This window comes from Eschrichtius robustus, chromosome 8, assembly GCF_028021215.1.
Source record: "Eschrichtius robustus isolate mEscRob2 chromosome 8, mEscRob2.pri, whole genome shotgun sequence".
In the NCBI taxonomy this organism is placed as follows: domain Eukaryota; kingdom Metazoa; phylum Chordata; class Mammalia; order Artiodactyla; family Eschrichtiidae; genus Eschrichtius; species Eschrichtius robustus.
Genome location: NC_090831.1, coordinates 93,249,799 through 93,267,647, shown reverse-complemented (window position 1 = coordinate 93,267,647; position 17,849 = coordinate 93,249,799). Strand labels below are relative to the sequence as shown.

The 17,849-nt window shown below is 37.2% G+C and overlaps 1 protein-coding gene across 1 annotated transcript in view; it reads left to right on the top strand.

Moving 5' to 3' along the window:
- TMEM168 (transmembrane protein 168) overlaps positions 1 to 17,849 on the top strand; it is a 61,240-nt gene that overhangs the window by 37,104 nt on the left and 6,287 nt on the right. The window contains exons 3-4 of the mRNA XM_068549328.1: positions 10,486 to 10,628; positions 12,896 to 13,170. Of these exons, the coding sequence (XP_068405429.1) occupies positions 10,486 to 10,628; positions 12,896 to 13,170 (418 nt within the window). The remainder of the gene's footprint in view (positions 1 to 10,485; positions 10,629 to 12,895; positions 13,171 to 17,849) is intronic.

Below are 17,849 nucleotides of genomic sequence, written 5' to 3'. Positions count from 1 at the left end.
TGATTGGTCTGTTCATATTTTCTGTTTCTTCCTGGTTCAGTCTTGGAAGGTTATACCTTTCTAAAAATTTGTCCATTTCTTCCAGGTTGTCCATTTTATTGGCATAGAGTTGCTTGTAGTAGTCTCTTGGATGCTTTGTATTTCTGCAGTGTCTGTTGTAACTTCTCCTTTTTCATTTCTGATTTTATTGATTTGAGTCCTCTCCCTCTTTTTCTTGATGAGTCTGGCTAATGGCTTATCAATTTTGTTTACCTTCTCAAAGAACCAACTTTTAGTTTTATTGATCTTTGCTATTGTTTTCTTTGTTTCTATTTCATTTATTTCTGCTCTGATCTTTATGATTTCTTTGCTTTTGCTAACTTTGGGTTTTGTTTGTTCTTCTTTCTCTAGTTCCTTTAGGTGTAAGGTTAGATTGTTTACTTGAGATTTTTCTTGTTTCTTGAGGTAGGCTTGTATAGCTATAAACTTCCCTCTTAGAACTGCTTTTGCTGCATCCCATAGGTTTTGGGTCGTCGTGTTTTCATTGTCATTTGTCTCTAGGTATTTTTTGATTTCCTCTCTGATTTCTTCAGTGATCTCTTGGTTATTTAGTAACGTATTGTTTAGCCTCCATGTGTTTGTCTTTTTTACGTTTTTTTCCCTGTAATTCATTTCTAATCTCATAGCGTTGTGGTCAGAAAAGATGCTTGATATGATTTCAATTTTCTTAAATTTACTGAGGCTTGATTTGTGACCCAAGATGTGATCTATCTTGGAGAATGTTCCGTGCGCACTTGAGAAGAACGTGTAATCTGCTGTTTTTGGTTGGAATGTCCTATATATATATCAATTAAATCTAACTGGTCGATTGTGTCATTTAAAGCTTCTGTTTCTTTATTTATTTTCATTTTGGATGATCTGTCCATTGGTGTAAGTGAGGTGTTAAAGTCCCCCACTATTATTGTGTTACTGTTGATTTCCTCTTTTATAGCTGTTGGCAATTGCCTTATGTATTGAGGTGCTCCTATGTTGGGTGCATATATATTTATAATTGTTATATCTTCTTCTTGGATTGCTCCCTTGATCATTATGTAGTGTCCTTCCTTGTCTCTTGTAACATTCTTTATTTTAAAGTCTATTTTATCTGATACGAGTAGAGCTACTCCAGCTTTCTTTTGATTTCCATTTGCATGGAATATCTTTTTCCATCCCCTCACTTTCAGTCTGTATGTGTCCCTAGGTCTAAAGTGGGTCTCTTGTAGACAGCATATATATGGGTCTTGTTTTTGTATCCATTCAGCAAGCCTGTGTCTTTTGGCTGGAGCATTTAATCCATTCACGTTTAAGGTAATTATCGATATGTATGTTCCTATGACCATTTTCTTAATTGTTTTGGGTTTGTTTTTGTAGATCCTTTTCTTCTCTTGTGTTTCCCACTTAGAGAAGTTCCTTTAGCATTTGTCGTAGAGCTGGTTTGGTGGTGCTGAATTCTCTTAGCTTTTGCTTGTCTGTAAAGCTTTTGATTTCTCCATCCAATCTAAATGAGATCCTTGCTGGGTAGAGTAATCTTGGTTGTAGGTTCTTCCCTTTCATCACTTTAAGTATATCATGCCACTGCCTTCTGGCTTGTAGAGTTTCTGCTGAGAAATCAGCTGTTAACCTTATAGGAGTTCCCTTGTATGTTATTTGTCGTTTTTCCCTTGCTGCTTTCAATAATTTTTCTTTGTCTTTAATTTTTGCCACTTTGATTACTATGTGTTTCGGCGTGCTTCTCCTTGGGTTTATCCTGTATGGGACTCTCTGACCTTCCTGGACTTGGGTGGCTATTTCCTTTCCCATGTTAGGGAAGTTTTCGACTATAATCTCTTCAAATATTTTCTCTGGTCCTTTCTCTCTCTCTTCTCCTTTTGGGACCCCTATAATGCGAATGTTTTTGCGTTTAATGTTGCCCCAGAGGTCTCTTAGGCTGTCTTCATTTCTTTTCATTCTTTTTTCTTTATTCTTTTCCGCAGCAGTGAATTCCACCATTCTGTCTTCCAGGTCACTTATCCGTTCTTCTGCCTCAGGTATTCTGCTATTGATTCCTTCTAGTGTAGTTTTCATTTCAGTTATTGTATTGGTCATCTCTGTTTGTTTGTTCTTTAATTCTTCTAGGTCTTTGTTAATCATTTCTTGCATCTTCTCAATCTTTGCCTCCATTCTTATTCCGAGGGCCTGGATCATCTTCACTATGATTATTCTGAATTCTTTTTCTGGAAGGTTGCCTATCTCCACTTTATTTAGTTGTTTTTCTGGGTTTTTTTCTTGTTCCTTCATCTGGTACATAGCCCTCTGCCTTTTCATCTTGTCTATCTTTCTGTAACTGTGGTTTTTGGTCCACAGGCTGCAGGATTGTAGTTTTTCTTGCTTCTGCTGTCTGCCCTCTGGTGGTTGAGGCTATCTAAGAGGCTTGATGGGAGGCTCTGGTGGTGGGTAGAGCTGATTGTTGCTGTGGCGGTCAGAGCTCAGTAAAACTTTAATCCACTTGACTGTTGATGGGTGGGGCTGGGTTCCCTCCCTGTTGGTTGTTTTGCCTGAGGCAACCCAACACTGGAGCCTACCTGGGCTCTTTGGTGGGGTTAATGGCAGACTCTGGGAGGGCTCACACCAAGGAGCACTTCCCAGAACCTCCGCTGCCAGTGTCCTTGTCCCCATGGTGAAACAGCGCCACCCCCGCCTCTGCAGGAGACCCCCCAACACCAGCAGGTATGTCTGGGTCAGTCTCCCCCAGGGTCACTGCTCCTTCCCCTGGGTCCCCATGCGCACACTACTTTGTGTGTGCCCTCCAAGAGTGGGGTCTCTGTTTCCCCCAGTCCTGTAGAAGTCCTGCAATCAATTCCCACTAGACTTCAAAGTCTGATTCTCTAGGAATTCCTCCTCCCGTAGCCAGACCCCCAGGTTGGGAAGCCTGACGTGCGGCTCAGAACCTTCACTCCAGTGGGTGGACTTCTGTGTTATAAGTGTTCGCCAGTCTGTGAGTCACCCACCCAGCAGTTATGGGATTTGATTTTACTCTGATTGCGCCCCTCCTACCGTCTCACTGTGGCTTCTCCTCTCTCCTTGGACGTGGGGTATCCTCCTTGGTGAAGTCCAGGGTCTTCCTGTCAATGATTGTCCAGCAGCCAGTTGTGATTCTGTTGCTCTCGCAAGAGGGAGTGAGAGCACGTCCTTCTACTCCGCCATCTTGGTTAATGTTCGGTCCTCATTTCTTTTCATTCTTTTTTCTTTACTCTGCTCTGTGGCAGTGATTTCCACCATTCTGTCTTCCAGCTCACTTACTCGTTCTTCTGCCTCAATCATTCTGCTATTGATTCCTTCTAGTGTATTTTTCAATTCAGTTATTGTATTGTTCATCTCTGTTCTTTAAATCCTCTAGTTCTTTGTTAAACATCTCTTGTATCTTCTCGATCTGTACCTCCATTCTTTTTCTGAGATGTTGGATCATCTGTACTATCATTACTCTAAATTCTTTTTTAGGTAGGTTGCCTATCTCCTCTTCATTTGGTTGTCCTTATGAGTTTTTAATCTCATTCCTTTGTCTGGAGTATATTTTTCTGCCTTCTTATTTTGTCTAACTTTCTGTTTGTGGCCTCCTTTCCGCTGGCTGCAGGATCGTAGCTCCTCTTACTTCTGGTGTCTGGCTCCTGCTGGGTAAGGTTGGTCCTGTGGCTTGTGCAGGCTTCCTCGTGGGAGGGACTGGTGCCTGCCCACTCGTGGGTGGAACTGGGTCTTGTCCTTCTGCTGGGCAGGACCGTGTCAAGGGGTGTGCTTAGAGGTTGCTTTGAGCTCAGTACAGCTTTAGGCACCCTGTCTGCTGATGGATGGGGCTGTGTTCCTATCCTGATGGTTGTTTGGCCTGAGGCATTCCGACACTGGAGCCTGTAGGCTGTTGGGTAGGACTAGGTCTTGATGCCAAACTGGCGATGACCTCTCGGAGAGCTCATGCCGATCAATATTCTCTGGGGCCTCTGCCATCAGTGTTCTTGCTCCCCCTCCCCACTATTTAACCACAGCTGACCCCCATCTCTGCCGGAGATCCTCCAAGTCTCATAGGTAGGTCCAGCCCAGGTTCCTATGGAGTTACTGCTTTGTGCTGGGTCCCAGTGTACGTAAAACCTGTGTGCACCCTCCAAGAGTGGAGTCTGTGTTTCCCCCACTCCTCTGGAGCTCCTGCACTCAAGTCCTGCTGGCCTTCAAAGCCAAATGCTCTGGGGGTTCCTCCTCCTGATGCCAGACCCTCAGGCTGGGGAGCCTGACATGGGACTCAGAACTTTCACTCTTGTGGGAGAACCTCTGAAGTATAATTATTTTCCAGTTTGTGGGTTGTCCACCCGGCAGGTATGGGATTTGATTATGTCACAAAAGCACTCCTCCTGTCATCTTCTTGTGGATATTTTTTTGTCTTTGGATGTAAAATATCTTTTTGGTAGGTTCCAGTCTTTTTTTGTTGTTGGTTGTTCAGCAGTTAGTTGTGATTTTGGTGTTTTTATGGGAGAAGGTGAGCTCAAGTCCTTCTACTCCGCCATCTTTTCCGAAATAGAGGGGCTGCTTTTAGTTTGGATGCTTGCTGTCTCTTTCCTCAATGTGTGCTGGCCTTTGCCTTTTGATGTGGGGGGTGTGGGTTCAGTGGCCCTTGTGCACTCACAGGACAGTGGGGGCAGGGCTTGGCACCTGCTTGGGGGTCTCCTATGGGCGGCTGCTGTCCGTGCACTCCTGGGATAGCGAGGGCAGCCTGCTTTTAGGTCTCATAGCGGCGGCCTTTGCCCACCTCTGGAGCCCAGGATGGCGGTAATGACTTGCACACCGCCGCCCCCTCAACGGAACTCCTGTGGGCAGTGTCCTGTTGCCTGGGAGCACTCACAGGGAAAGGAGCTCTTAATGGTGGTCCCACCCCTCTCCCCCTGCACCCCCCAACAATGGCGCCTTGCCTCTGTGGCAGGCCCTGGCTTCTTCTGAGTACCCCCTCTGTTGCCACAGTCCAGCCTCTTCAGGCTGTCTCCATGCAGCCAACCCTGGTCCCTTCCCTGGGTCTGAGCCCTGAAGCCTGTACTTCTGCACCTAGCCCCCACCCTCACCAACAGCCGAGTGTCTCAGGTGGGGGAGCACAGGGTGGCAGTGACGACCTTCTGTGCAGGTGACTGTCTGTTTTGCCTTCTGCAAACCGGTTGTTGCGCTCTCCTCCTAGGCTCCAAAGCTCCCCTCCATCCAGGCTGATTTCCCTACCAGTGAGGGGACTCCCCAGGATTCAGGAACCTTTTCTCATTCATAGCTCCCTCCCTGGGGTGCAGGCCCTGTCCCGATTTCTTTCTTTTTCATTTCCCTTTTGTCCTACCCTGTTACGTGGAGGTTTTCTTGCCCTTTGGGAAGTCTGAGGTCTTCTGCCAGTGTTTAGTAGATGTTCTATGTGAATCGTTCCACTTGTAGATGTGTTTTTAATGTTTTTGTGGGGGGAAGGTGAGCTCCCTGTTCTACTCCTTCGCCATGTTGATCACCCCACCAATAATTATATAAATGGCTGACATAATTTGAACGTACAGTCCTCCCTCGGTATCCACAGGGGATTGGTTCCAGTACCCCCTGTGAATACCAAAATTCGCAGTTGCTCAAGTCCCTTATATTTATGGTGTAGTACAGTTGGCCATCCATATCTAAAAGTTCCCTATCCACTTTTATGTGAATAAGTGTTTAATTGATCAAAGCATTTTCTATTATAATGGAGCAACATATGCAATAGAAGGTGTAGAAATTGAAAAGAAAGTAATGAAACTATCAATATTTGTAGATAAGATGATTACCTGTTAAACCTAAGAGTTAACTGAAAAAGCAGTTGAAGTTTCTGTAGTAATAGTTGTGAGAATGTTCCATCTTTTAAGTTGTAAGCTATGTCAAAAAAGGGTAATTTTGCTCACTGATACAGTTATCATTAACCCAACCAATATACAAACTATGTAAATTCTCTTGGACATACATAAGTTGTGTGAGAAGAAATGGTGTTTATAGCAGAAATATATTTTTTAATATGTACATTATGTCCTTTAATGAATTTGCCTCCTGACATTGTATCCTATTAGTGATCCAACCTGGATTAAGTGGTCAAACCTGGATTAAGATATGTAGACTGTTAATAACCCCCAGCATCCTGGAAGAAACAAACATCCTCTTGGAGAAGGTATAATTATTCTAGGTCCGAAATTAATCACAAAATAGTTTTTTTGCATACAGTGTTCAGCTCATAAATATAACCAGATACACACACACACACACACACACTCACATGGCATTGAGAGCAAGAAGCAGCAGAACCAACAGACAATAGGCAGACCAAAAAGTCTTGAGATATTGGAATTATCAAACAAAGAAAGCCATCATACTTATTAGCAAGTTGAAAAAAAGCAAAGATAGTACATAATGGTAGGAAGTTAGAAACTATAAGAAAGTGACAAGGCAGATTTGAAAAAGAACGAGACAAGTTTTAGAATCAGAAAATAAAATACCTGAAATTCATTCAGTGTGTTAGTTTAACAGATTAGACAAATGACAAGTGAGCATTAGTGAACTGGAAAATATAGTTCAGACGAAGCTATGAAAGAAGGAGCTTAAAGAGAAAAAATAGAGAAAATACTATACAGAGAAAAGGATAAGACTCATTGAGGATACAGAGAGATATCATCTGTGTTTTACTGGAGTCCCAGAAAGAAAGGAGGAAATGTAGGCAAAAGAAAATATTTGAAAGGATAGACAGATAGGCCAGTGGAACATAAGAGTATAAAAGTAGATATCAGAATACTTGATTTATGACAAAGATGGCACAATAATGTGGAATGGTTGAGATTTTCAATAATTAGTAATTAGATAATTGGGTGTTCACATAAAAAACTTAATTTGGACTGTTATTATAAAAATAACTGCATTTGGATTATAGACCTAAAAGCAAAGTGCAAAACAACAAAGCCTTTAGAGGATAATGTACAATACCTTCTTGACTTTTAGGTGGGTGGAGAAGATTTAACAAGATGCAAAATGACTACATTACACTTAAGAACTTATGTTAAGCAAAAAACAGTATTAACAGAGTCACAGAGAGGGAAAGGTATTTGCAATACAACCAACTAAAGACTTTTTTTATACATCTTTATTGGAGTATAATTGCTTTACAGTGTTGTGTTAGTTTCTGCTGTACAACAAAGTGAATCAGCTATATGTATACATATTACCCATATCCCCTCCCTCTGAAGCCTCCCTCCCACACTCCCTATCCCACTTCTCTAGGTCGTCACAAAGCACTGAGCTGATCTCCCTGTGCTATGCGGCTACTTCCCACTAGCTATCTATTTTACATTTGGTAGTGTATATATGTCAGTGCTGCTCTGTCACTACATCCCAGCCTCCCCTTCTCCCACTGTGTCCTCAAGTCCGTTCTCTACGTCTGCGTCTTTATTCCTGCCCTGACACTAGGTTCATCAGTACCATTTTTCTAGATTCCATATATATACATTAGCATACAGTATTTGTTTTTCTCTTTCTGACTTACTTCACTCTGTATGACAGACTCTAGGTCCATCCACCTCACTACAAATAACTCAATTTCGTTTCTTTTTATGGCTGAGTAATATTCCATTGTATATATGTGCCATATCTTCTTTATCCGTTCATCTGTCCTTGGACACTTAGGTTGTTTCCATGTCCTGGCTATTATAAATATGCTGCAGTGAACATAGTGGTACATGTCTCTTTTTGAATTATGGTTTTCTCTGGGTATATGCCCAGTAGTGGGATTGCTGGGTCATATGGTAGTTCTATTTTTAGTTTTTTAAGGAACCTCCATACTGTTCTCCATAGTGGCTATATCAACTTACGTTCCTGCCGACAGTGCAGGAAGGTTCCCTTTTCTCCACACCCTCTCCAGCATTTATTGTTTCTAGATTTTTTGATGATGGCCATTCTGCCTGGTGTGAGGTGATACCTCATTGTGGTTTTCATTTGCATTTCTCTAATGATTAGTGATGTTGAGCATCTTTTCATGTGTTTGTTGGCAATCTGTATATGTCTTCTTTGGAGAAATGTCTATTTAGGTCTTGTGCCCATTTTTGGATTGGGTTGTTTTTTCTTTTTTGATATTGAGCTGTATGAGCTGCTTGTATATTTCAGAGATTAATCCTTTCTCAATTGCTTCGTTTGCAAATATTTTCTCCCATTCTGAGGGTTGTCTTTTCGTCTTGTTTATGTTTTCCTTTGCTGTGCAAAAGCTTTGAAGTTTCATTAGGTCCCATTTGTTTATTTTTGTTTTTATTTCCATTTCTCTAGGAGGTGGGTCAAAAGGATCTTGCTGTGATTTATGTCCTAGAGTGTTCTGCCTGTGTTTTCCCCTAAGAGTTTTATAGTATCTGGACTTACATTTAGGTGTTTAATCTATTTTGAGTTTATTTTTGTGTATGATGTTAGGAAGTGTTCTAATTTCATTCTTTTATGTGTAGCTGTCTAGTGTTCCCAGTGCCACTTATTGAAGAGGCTGTCTTTTCTCCATTGTATATTCTTGCCTCCTTTGTCATAGATTAGGTGACCATAGGTGCATGGGTTTATCTCTGGGCTTTCTATCCTGTTCCATTGAGCTATATTTCTGTTTTTGTGCCAGTACCATACTGTCTTGATTACTGTAGCTTTGTAGTATCATCTGAGGTCAGGGAGGCTGATTCCTCCAGCTCCCTTTTTCTTTCTCAAGATTGCTTTAGTTATTGGGGGTCTTTTGTGTTTCCATACAAATTGTAAAATTTTTTGTTCTAGTTCTGTGAAAAATGCCATTGGCAATTTGATAGGGATTGCATTGAATCTGTAGATTGCTTTTGGGTAGAATAGTCATTTTCACAATGTTGATTCTTCCAATCCAAGAACATGGTATATCTCTCCATCTGTTTGTATCCAACTAAAGGCTTTTATCTAAAATATACTGAGAGCAAAGTAAAACTGTAAATCAGTGACAGAAAGGCAGCCCCATGGCAAAATACTTCACCAAAGATGAAACCAAAATGATCAAAGGTATTTAACATAATTAATAATCAGAGAGCTCCATACTTATTCTGGTTTTGTTTATCATAGGAGAAAATTAAAAGGAATCTAAATACAATAGATAGGAAATCAGCTAATTAAAATTTTATAAATATGATAGTAACGTCATTTGGTATTTACAGATGATTTAGAATTACATTAATAGGCTTTAACATATTAAAAAGTTTGCAGAACATTATATATCATTGCACTTTGGTAAGAAACTAAATAAATATTTGTGAATATTTGTATATATTGTATGATGTCTGAACATATTTTAAAAAGTTAGCTGTGTGTGGATGATGGTACTTGGAATTATTCTAATCATAGTTTTACGCATTTGTATTTTCTGTTGTTTCTAAATTGAGCATGTACTGTATTATTTATGTAATTGATAACACAGAATGTACCAAAAATAGGGCATTATATCCATTTTTCCATTATGGGAGTCAACTTCATTTTTTTATTAAAATTCTGATCAAATGAATGACTTATTAGTGTTAGAAAACTGTATTCATGCACATAGACACATAACTGTGTAATATGTGCAGTAGCAACACAAAAAATGTGGGATACTATCTGTATTGTAAAAATATAGGTCAGTACTGATACTCATCCTTCCTTTTCCTTTTCATTTAAATGGGTCATTTAATATTTTGTTTGTTTCTTTTAATTGCAAATACTACTTAAATCTTGTCTTCTTTTAATATGTCTCCTGCCTCCCTTTTTCCATTCTGTTTTTAGGCTGCTTAAATGTCTTCAATATATGTCTTATATATATATATATATATATATATATATATTTTTTTTTTTTACAGTTTTGAATTTATAGTCTAGAGCTTTTCAAAGGAAAAGTTTGTTATAAGTTTAATTTAAGAATGGAATTCATTTTGATAGCTTTAAGGAGCTTACAGTTTAAGATTTTCTCTTGATTTCTGGACATTTCACAGGGGAAAGAAAAGCCCTTTCTAAAGTACCTTTTCTGATAAAGTAAATGAGTGTGTTATTTGTAAAATGATTTAGAGCATGTGGGTTTTAACAGGAAAGGATTTGTTTTCTGGCTTTTTCTGTGTCATATCAAGGGTGTGGTTATATTTTTGTTTTGTTTTTTAGTTTGAGTGGGATGTTATTTGACCTCCCATCATAAAAGTACAGCACATCATAAAAATACAATGTGCTGTATTTGTTTTGCCATGACTTCCAAGGAGCTTAGAGATAAATTTAGGGTTCATTGCTCATCCATGTATACACTTGTCTCTTTCAACTTATAACGGTTTTTAGGTCATTAATTATCCTTTTTATCTTTTTTGGAAGTAGAGGCAAAAAAATGAATGAATATGCATTTATGTAAATATATATGCATATACACATACATAAGTTCAGTCACACACTCTATGTAAACATGCTGTTTTAAATTTTTTTTAGCCAACAAATGGAATCTTCCTGAGTATGTTTCTAATTGTTTTGCCATTGGAATCTATGGCTCATGGCCTCTTCCATGAATTGGGTAACTGTTTAGGAGGAACATCTGTTGGATATGCCATTGTGATTCCCACCAACTTCTGCAGGTACGGTAACCTAGTATAATAAGTAATAGCTACTTGACTCAATATTTTGCTAATATTGGTATAAGATGATAGCTCATTTTTTCAAAACTATAATATTCTCAAAATATAATACTCTTGCTTTTTTATTTTCCATTTATCCCAAATGTTTAAAAACCTTTATCTACTCTGAGTAATAATATAATCTTCAGCGTTCAATGAAAATTTTATTTTTGATAAATGTGATTAGCTTATATTTTAGCTAAAAATCATAAAATATGAATGGATTTTCTAAGTAAAGTTCCTACCCTTTCTTTAGAGAGGGATATCTTGTTTAAGAAAATGTGAAACAACATGGTGAAGTATAATAGAATGTACACTGGACCTCAGCGTCCTAAATTCTAGTTCTGTGTTACTTTATGCAGATCATAACTTCTCTGGACCTCAGCGTCTTTATCTAAAATGCAAACAATATCATTCTGCCTGTATAGAGAAATGTTATGAAGAGCTAATGAGACTGTAAATGTAAAAACACTACTAGAAAATGTCATACAAATACCACGAATTCAAAAACATTGGCAGTGAAGTTAAATATTTGATTGCAGTTTTATTTGGAAATATTTTTGACCCCAAATGTATGGCAGATCTGTTTCAGTCTGTAAATATTGCCAAATTTTAGTTTTTCTTTTGTAGTTAAGTACCTTTGAAGTAGAAAAAAATAGTTCCTTGCCATTAATGAATTCTGTTGACCAAGCAATCATCATACTTCCCTTGGCCAGGGGTGGGAGAGGGCTTGAAATGAAGTTTTTATCTGATTTCAAATATTTGACATAAAAGCACAAAGTAGACTCTTTATAGTCAATATTTTCTCCATGTTAAAGACTTGATATATAAGTTGAAGATTCTCATGAGAAGTAAAAGAAATACGTTTAGAAGGATCACATAAAGTAAGGTGTGACAACTCTGCAGGAAGAATATGTGGAAATAGTAATTTGCACAGTTAGATTTTTATTCTGTTATAATTTTTGATTATTCATTGCTTTATTCTTTTGCTGTTTTGTGGCTGTTAAATGATACAAATATGGGACAAAATGTTTTGTTCTTTTAATGAAAAGTTTTATAGAATTATTAGAATAGTATTGATAATACATGAAGCAAAATATAAAGTTTTCAAAATTCCTACTAGAAATCTCTTTTATGGATAGGAGTTATGATTTTCTTCTCCCTCAATATTGATTTGATCCTGCTAGTTTTAAGACTTGGTTTATTATCTTTACTAAAATGCCATTTTACATTTTACATGTATTCCAGAATCAGGTCTAAGTCTTCAGTTAGTATTCAGTAGTATATAAGGCAGTGGACCTAAATTGTAATAATTTTTTTAAAATAAATTTATTTATTTTATGTATTTATTTTTGGCTGTGTTGGGTCTTCGTTGCTGCACGCGGGCTTTCTCTTGTTGCGGCGAGCAGGGGCTACTCTTTGTGGCGGTGTGCGGGCTTCTCATTGCAGAGCATGGGCTCTAGGTGTGCGGGCTTCAGTAGTTGCAGCACGTGGGCTCAGTAGTTGTGGCTCGTGGGCTCTAGAGCGCAGGCTCAGTAGTTGTGGCACACGGGCTTAGTTGCTCTGCAGCATATGGGATCTTCCCAGACCAGGGCTCGAACTCATGTCCCCTGCATTGGCAGGCGGATTCTTAACCACTGTGCCACCAGGGAAGTCCAGAATAATTGTTTTAAAATGTCATTTTTTAAAAGGTAAGTTCTATCATTTAGGTACCTTAAGTTAGTAAAACTTGAACACAACTTTATAAAGACTGTCTTTTTCAACACTGAAATTAAATATATAATTTAAAATATCGCTTCCATATTTTGTTTAAATTTTTTTCTCAAGAAAAAAGTACTTTCATTATTGTCCCCACCCAGGTATTCTTGAAACATTTTGGGGGTAGAATTAGTACAGTCTTGCTTTTTAAAGTTTTGTTTAATATCTGTCATTTGGTAAGAAGATATGAATAAAGAATGAAAAGTAGTACTATCTACATTTGGAGATATTCTCCCAGCTTCCAGTTTTATTGATAAGAAATATAATTTTTGGAAACTAGGCATTGATTTTCCAAGCTTAATTCTTAGCACTGTAGAAAATTTAGGAAAGATGTTTTTTTAAAAAAAAATCGTGCCATTTAATTAGCCACTTATGATTCTTAGATAATTTATTATAAATGAAGAATAGGAATGTGACATAGAATGAACACTTCATAAACACTAAAATGATCTTTTTATCTCCTTCTTCAGTCCTGATGGTCAGCCAACACTTCTTCCACCAGAACATGTACAGGAGTTAAATTTGAGGTCTACTGGCATGCTCAATGCTATCCAAAGATTTTTTGCATATCACATGATTGAGACCTATGGATGTGACTATTCTACAAGTGGCCTGTCCTTTGATACTCTACATTCCAAACTGAAAGCTTTCCTTGAACTTCGGACTGTGGATGGACCTAGACATGATACGTATGTTTTGTATTACAGTGGGCACACCCATGGTACAGGAGAGTGGGCTCTTGCAGGTAAATCCACCTCTGGCAATTTCACTATTGTAAAAATACGCCTATTCGTGGAAATCTGTCCTTCACACTGAAACATTAAGTTTCCAGATTCTCAGTTTTCCACTTCACAGATTACCAAGTATACATACGACTGTTTTGTTTGCCTTTTCTCTGGCATACTTGTTTAGCATAATTTTAGTAATCTCTAAAGGTTTTGAAAATTATGTTTTGTGTTGATTGGAAGAAAAAAATCTGACTGCTTGATCTGAGACTTATAATTAGTTTCCCTTTAAAGTATTTTCAGAATTATTAAATGTAGTTACATTTTTCAGAAGCTGATTAACTTATTTGACTAATACTTCTAAGTCTTTAAGGTGTTACAGGATGCTGATTTCAATAGTTCTTCACATATGCAGTTTTATTTATGTTAGAAAGCTCACCATAGTTTTAAGCAGCAGGTGATATGATATGGTTGGAGTAGTGCTTAGGTCAGTGCTTGGTCCTCATTTGCCCCAACAGTGTTGTTTGAGGCAAGTTACTGTCTGTTTCAGTTCTCTCATCTGTAAATAGAAGGGGTAATATTAAGTCTTCTTGCCAAGGGAGAAATGAGGCTCTGTAAGTCAAAGGCTTTGTTTTATGAATTACTTGCTTAGTGCCTGGAAGAGAGTCTGGCATATAGTAGGAGATCCTTAAGTAATGTAGATAGATGGATGAAATCATTGAATGAATCATGAAAAAAGGTAATTTCTTATTTTAGATTAGAAATAGTTCTTTTAGATTTAATTATATCCTACTTTTTTTCTATAAAATATTTCAGATGTTTTACACCATGAACACAAACAATAAAATAATCATAAAATATAAGTAGAAAAATATATTCAGAGCAAAGAAAAATATAAACAAAAGTATTATGGAAGGACAGAGGTAGAGTGCCAACACAAGAACTCCAGAAGAAAGGAAATAAACTCAAGGTTAAAGTAGACATGATTTCAAACCATCATGGTCTCACTGATTTCATGCCAGATTGGTTTCCAGGGTTTTATTATAACATTTTTGTAATTTTTTGGTTTTGCAAATAAATATTGAATAACTCAATGGCTGTCTAGAAGGAGTAAAGGCAAACTAATACTTAGCACATTTGAAGCACAGCTAGTATGCTTGGTACTTTATACACATTATTAGATTTAATCTTCACTTGAAATTTCTTGAAGTAAATACTATCACCTCTATCATCTTCATTATTCAGAGTATGAAATGAAAGCTGAAAGTGGTTACATAACTTATCTATGGTCATGCTACTACTAAGTGATGGAATCATGATTCAAGCCCAGATCTCCCTGACCCCCTAAAATCTTCCCCCTATTGCACCATGTTGCTGCCAAGGGTGAAAACCATGAAGATAGAGAAATGGCATGTTCTGGTTCAGTAGATATTTGTGTTAGCATGGTTCACCCATTTTCAAAATACAATTATATAGAAGCTAGTAAACGTTAAAACTACTTCAGTATAATAGTTTATAAAATCATTTACTTGACCTATACTTTTTAATAACACAATGTGTAAAATAACTTTTTAATCTTTATGGCTATTTCAAGTTCAGATAAAGTATAGCATTCTGTGTACTTCAGAGCACAAGAGAAAAAGTTCTAGTCTGTTCAAAAATCTTTACAGAAATATATTTCAGACCCAAAAGCAGGGATTGATTATTGAAAGCTACTGCAATGCTTATAATAATAACCTCTTCCCTAAGCAAATGGGGCGGAAAAGGCATAACTTTGGTGGCCATGCATATATCCTTAGTTATTTTTTAGTTTTATAAGAAAGTAATTTAAGAAGCAAGCATGTTATACGTTTCTATGAAGGATTTATTACTTAATGTAAACATTTTCCCAAAAGTTTGCATTTTTCTTAAGTCTTTTAAAATTTATCTCAAGTATTTTTTAAAAGGTGGCTTTGGAAATAAATTCTAGATGTTCAGTTTACTGATTTTTTTTTTTTTAGTTTATTTTTTTGTACGGTGTTAGGGAGTGTTCTAATTTCATTCTTTTACATGTAGCTGTCCAGTTTTCCCAGCACCACTTATTGAAGAGGCTGTCTTTTCTCCATTGTATATCCTTGCCTCCTTTGTCATAGATTAGTTGACCATAGGTGCGTGGGTTAGCTCTGGGCTTTCTATCCTGTTCCATTGATCTATATTTCTGTTTTTGTGCCAGTACCATATTGTCTTGATTACTGTAGCTTTGCAGTATAGTCTGAAGTCAGGGAGTCTGATTCCTCCAGCTCCGTTTTTTTCCCTCAAGTATGCTTTGGCTATTCAGGGTCTTTTGTGTCTCCATACAAATTTTAAGATTTTCTTGTTCTAGTTCTGTAAAAAAAAGCCATTGGTAATTTGATAGGGATTGCATTGAATCTGTAGATTGCTTTGGGCAGTATAGTCATTTTCACAATATTGATTCTTCCAATCCAAGAACATGGTATATCTCTCCATCTATTCATATCATCTTTAATTTCTTCCATCAGTGTCTTATAGTTTTCTGCATATAGGTTTTTTGTCTCCCTAGGTAGGTTTATTCCTAGGCATTTTATTCTTTCTGTTGCAATGGTAAATGGGAGTGTTTCCATAATTTCTCTTTCAGATTTTTCATCATTAGTGTATAGGAATGAAAGATTTCTGTGCATTAATTTTGTATCCTGCTACTTTACCAAATTCATTGATTAGCTCTAGTAGTTTTCTGGTGGCATCTTTAGGATTCTCTATGTATAGTATCATGTCATCTGCAAACAGTGACAGTTTTACTTCTTCTTTTCCAATTTGTATTCCTTTTATTTCTTTTTCTTCTCTGATTGCCATGGCTAGGACTTCCAAAACTATGTTGAATAGTAGTGGTGAGAGTGGACATCCTTGTCTTGTTCCTGATCTTAGAGGAAATGCTTTCAGTTTTTCACCACTGAGAATGATGTTTGCTGTGGGTTTGTCATATATGGCCTTTATTATGTTGAGGTAGGTTCCCTATATGCCCACTTTCTGGGGAGTTTTTATCATAAATGCGTGTTGAATTTTGTCAGAAGCTTTTTCTGCATCTATTGAGATGATCATATGGTTTTTATTCTTCAGTTTGTTAATATGGTGTATCACATTGATTGATTTGCATATATTGAAGAATCCTTGCATCCCTGGGATAAATCCCACTTGATCATGGCATAAGATCCTTTTAATGTGTTGTTGCATTCTGTTTGCTAGTATTTTGTTGAGGATTTTTGCATCTATATTCATCAGTGATATTGGTCTGTAATTTTCTTTTTTTGTAGTATCCTTGTCTGGTTTTGGTATCAGGGTGATGGTGGCCTCATAGAACAAGTTTGGGAGTTTTCCTTCCTCTGCAATTTTTTGGAAGTGTCTGAGAAGGATGGGTGTTAGCTCTTCTCTAAATGTTTGATAGAATTCGCCTGTGAAGCCATCTGGTCCTGGACTTTTGTTTGTTGGAAGATTTTTAATCACAGTTTCAATTTCATTACTTGTGATTGGTCTGTTCATATTTTCTGTTTCTTCCTGGTTCAGTCTTGGAAGGTTATACCTTTCTAAGAATTTGTCCATTTCTTCCAGGTTGTCCATTTTATTGGCATAGAGTTGCTTGTAGTAGTCTCTTAGGATGCTTTGTATTTCTGCAGTGTCTGTTGTAACTTCTCCTTTTTCATTTCTAATTTTATTGATTTGAGTCCTCTCCCTCTTTTTCTTGATGAGTCTGGCTAATGGTTTATCAAGTTTGTTTATCTTCTCAAAGAACCAGCTTTTAGTTTTATTGATCTTTGCTACTGTTTTCTTTGTTTCTATTTCATTTATTTCTGCTCTGATCTTTATGATTTCTTTCCTTCTGCTAACTTTGGGTTTTGTTTGTTCTTTCTCTAGTTCCTTTTGGTGTAAAGTTAGATTGTTTATTTGAAATTTTTCTTGTTTCTTTAGGTAGGCTTGTATAGCTATAAACTTCCCTCTTAGAACTGTTTTTGCTGCATCCTAAAGGTTTTGGATCATCGTGTTGTCATTGTCATTTGTCTCTAGGTATTTTTTGATTTCCTCTTTGATTTCTTCAGTGATCTCTTGGTTATTTAGTAACATATTTTTTAGCCTCCAAGTGTTTGTGTTTTTTACATTTTTTCCCTGTAATTTATTTCTAATCTCATAGCATTGTGGTCAGAAAAGATGCTTGATATGATTTCAATTTTCTTAACTTTACTGAGGCTTGATTTGTTACCCAATATGTGCTCTATACTGGAGAATGTTCTGTGCGCACTTGAGAAGAAAGTGTAATCTGCTGTTTTTGGATGGAATGTCCTATAAATATCAATTAAATCTATCTGGTCTATTGTGTCATTTAAAGCTTGTGTTTCCTTATTAATTTTCTGTTTGGATGATCTGTCCATTGGTGTAGGTGAGGTGTTAAAGTCCCCCACTCTTATTGTGTTACTGTTGATTTCCTCTTTTATAGCTGTTAGCAGTTGCCTTATGTATTGAGGTGCTCCTATGTTGGGTGCATATATATTTATAATTGTTATATCTTCTTCTAGGATTGATCCCCTGATCATTATGTAGTGTCCTTCCTTGTCTCTTGTAACATTCTTTATTTTAAAGTCTATTTTATCTGATATGAGTATAGCTACTCCAGCTTTCTTTTGATTTCCATTTGCATGGAATATCTTTTTCC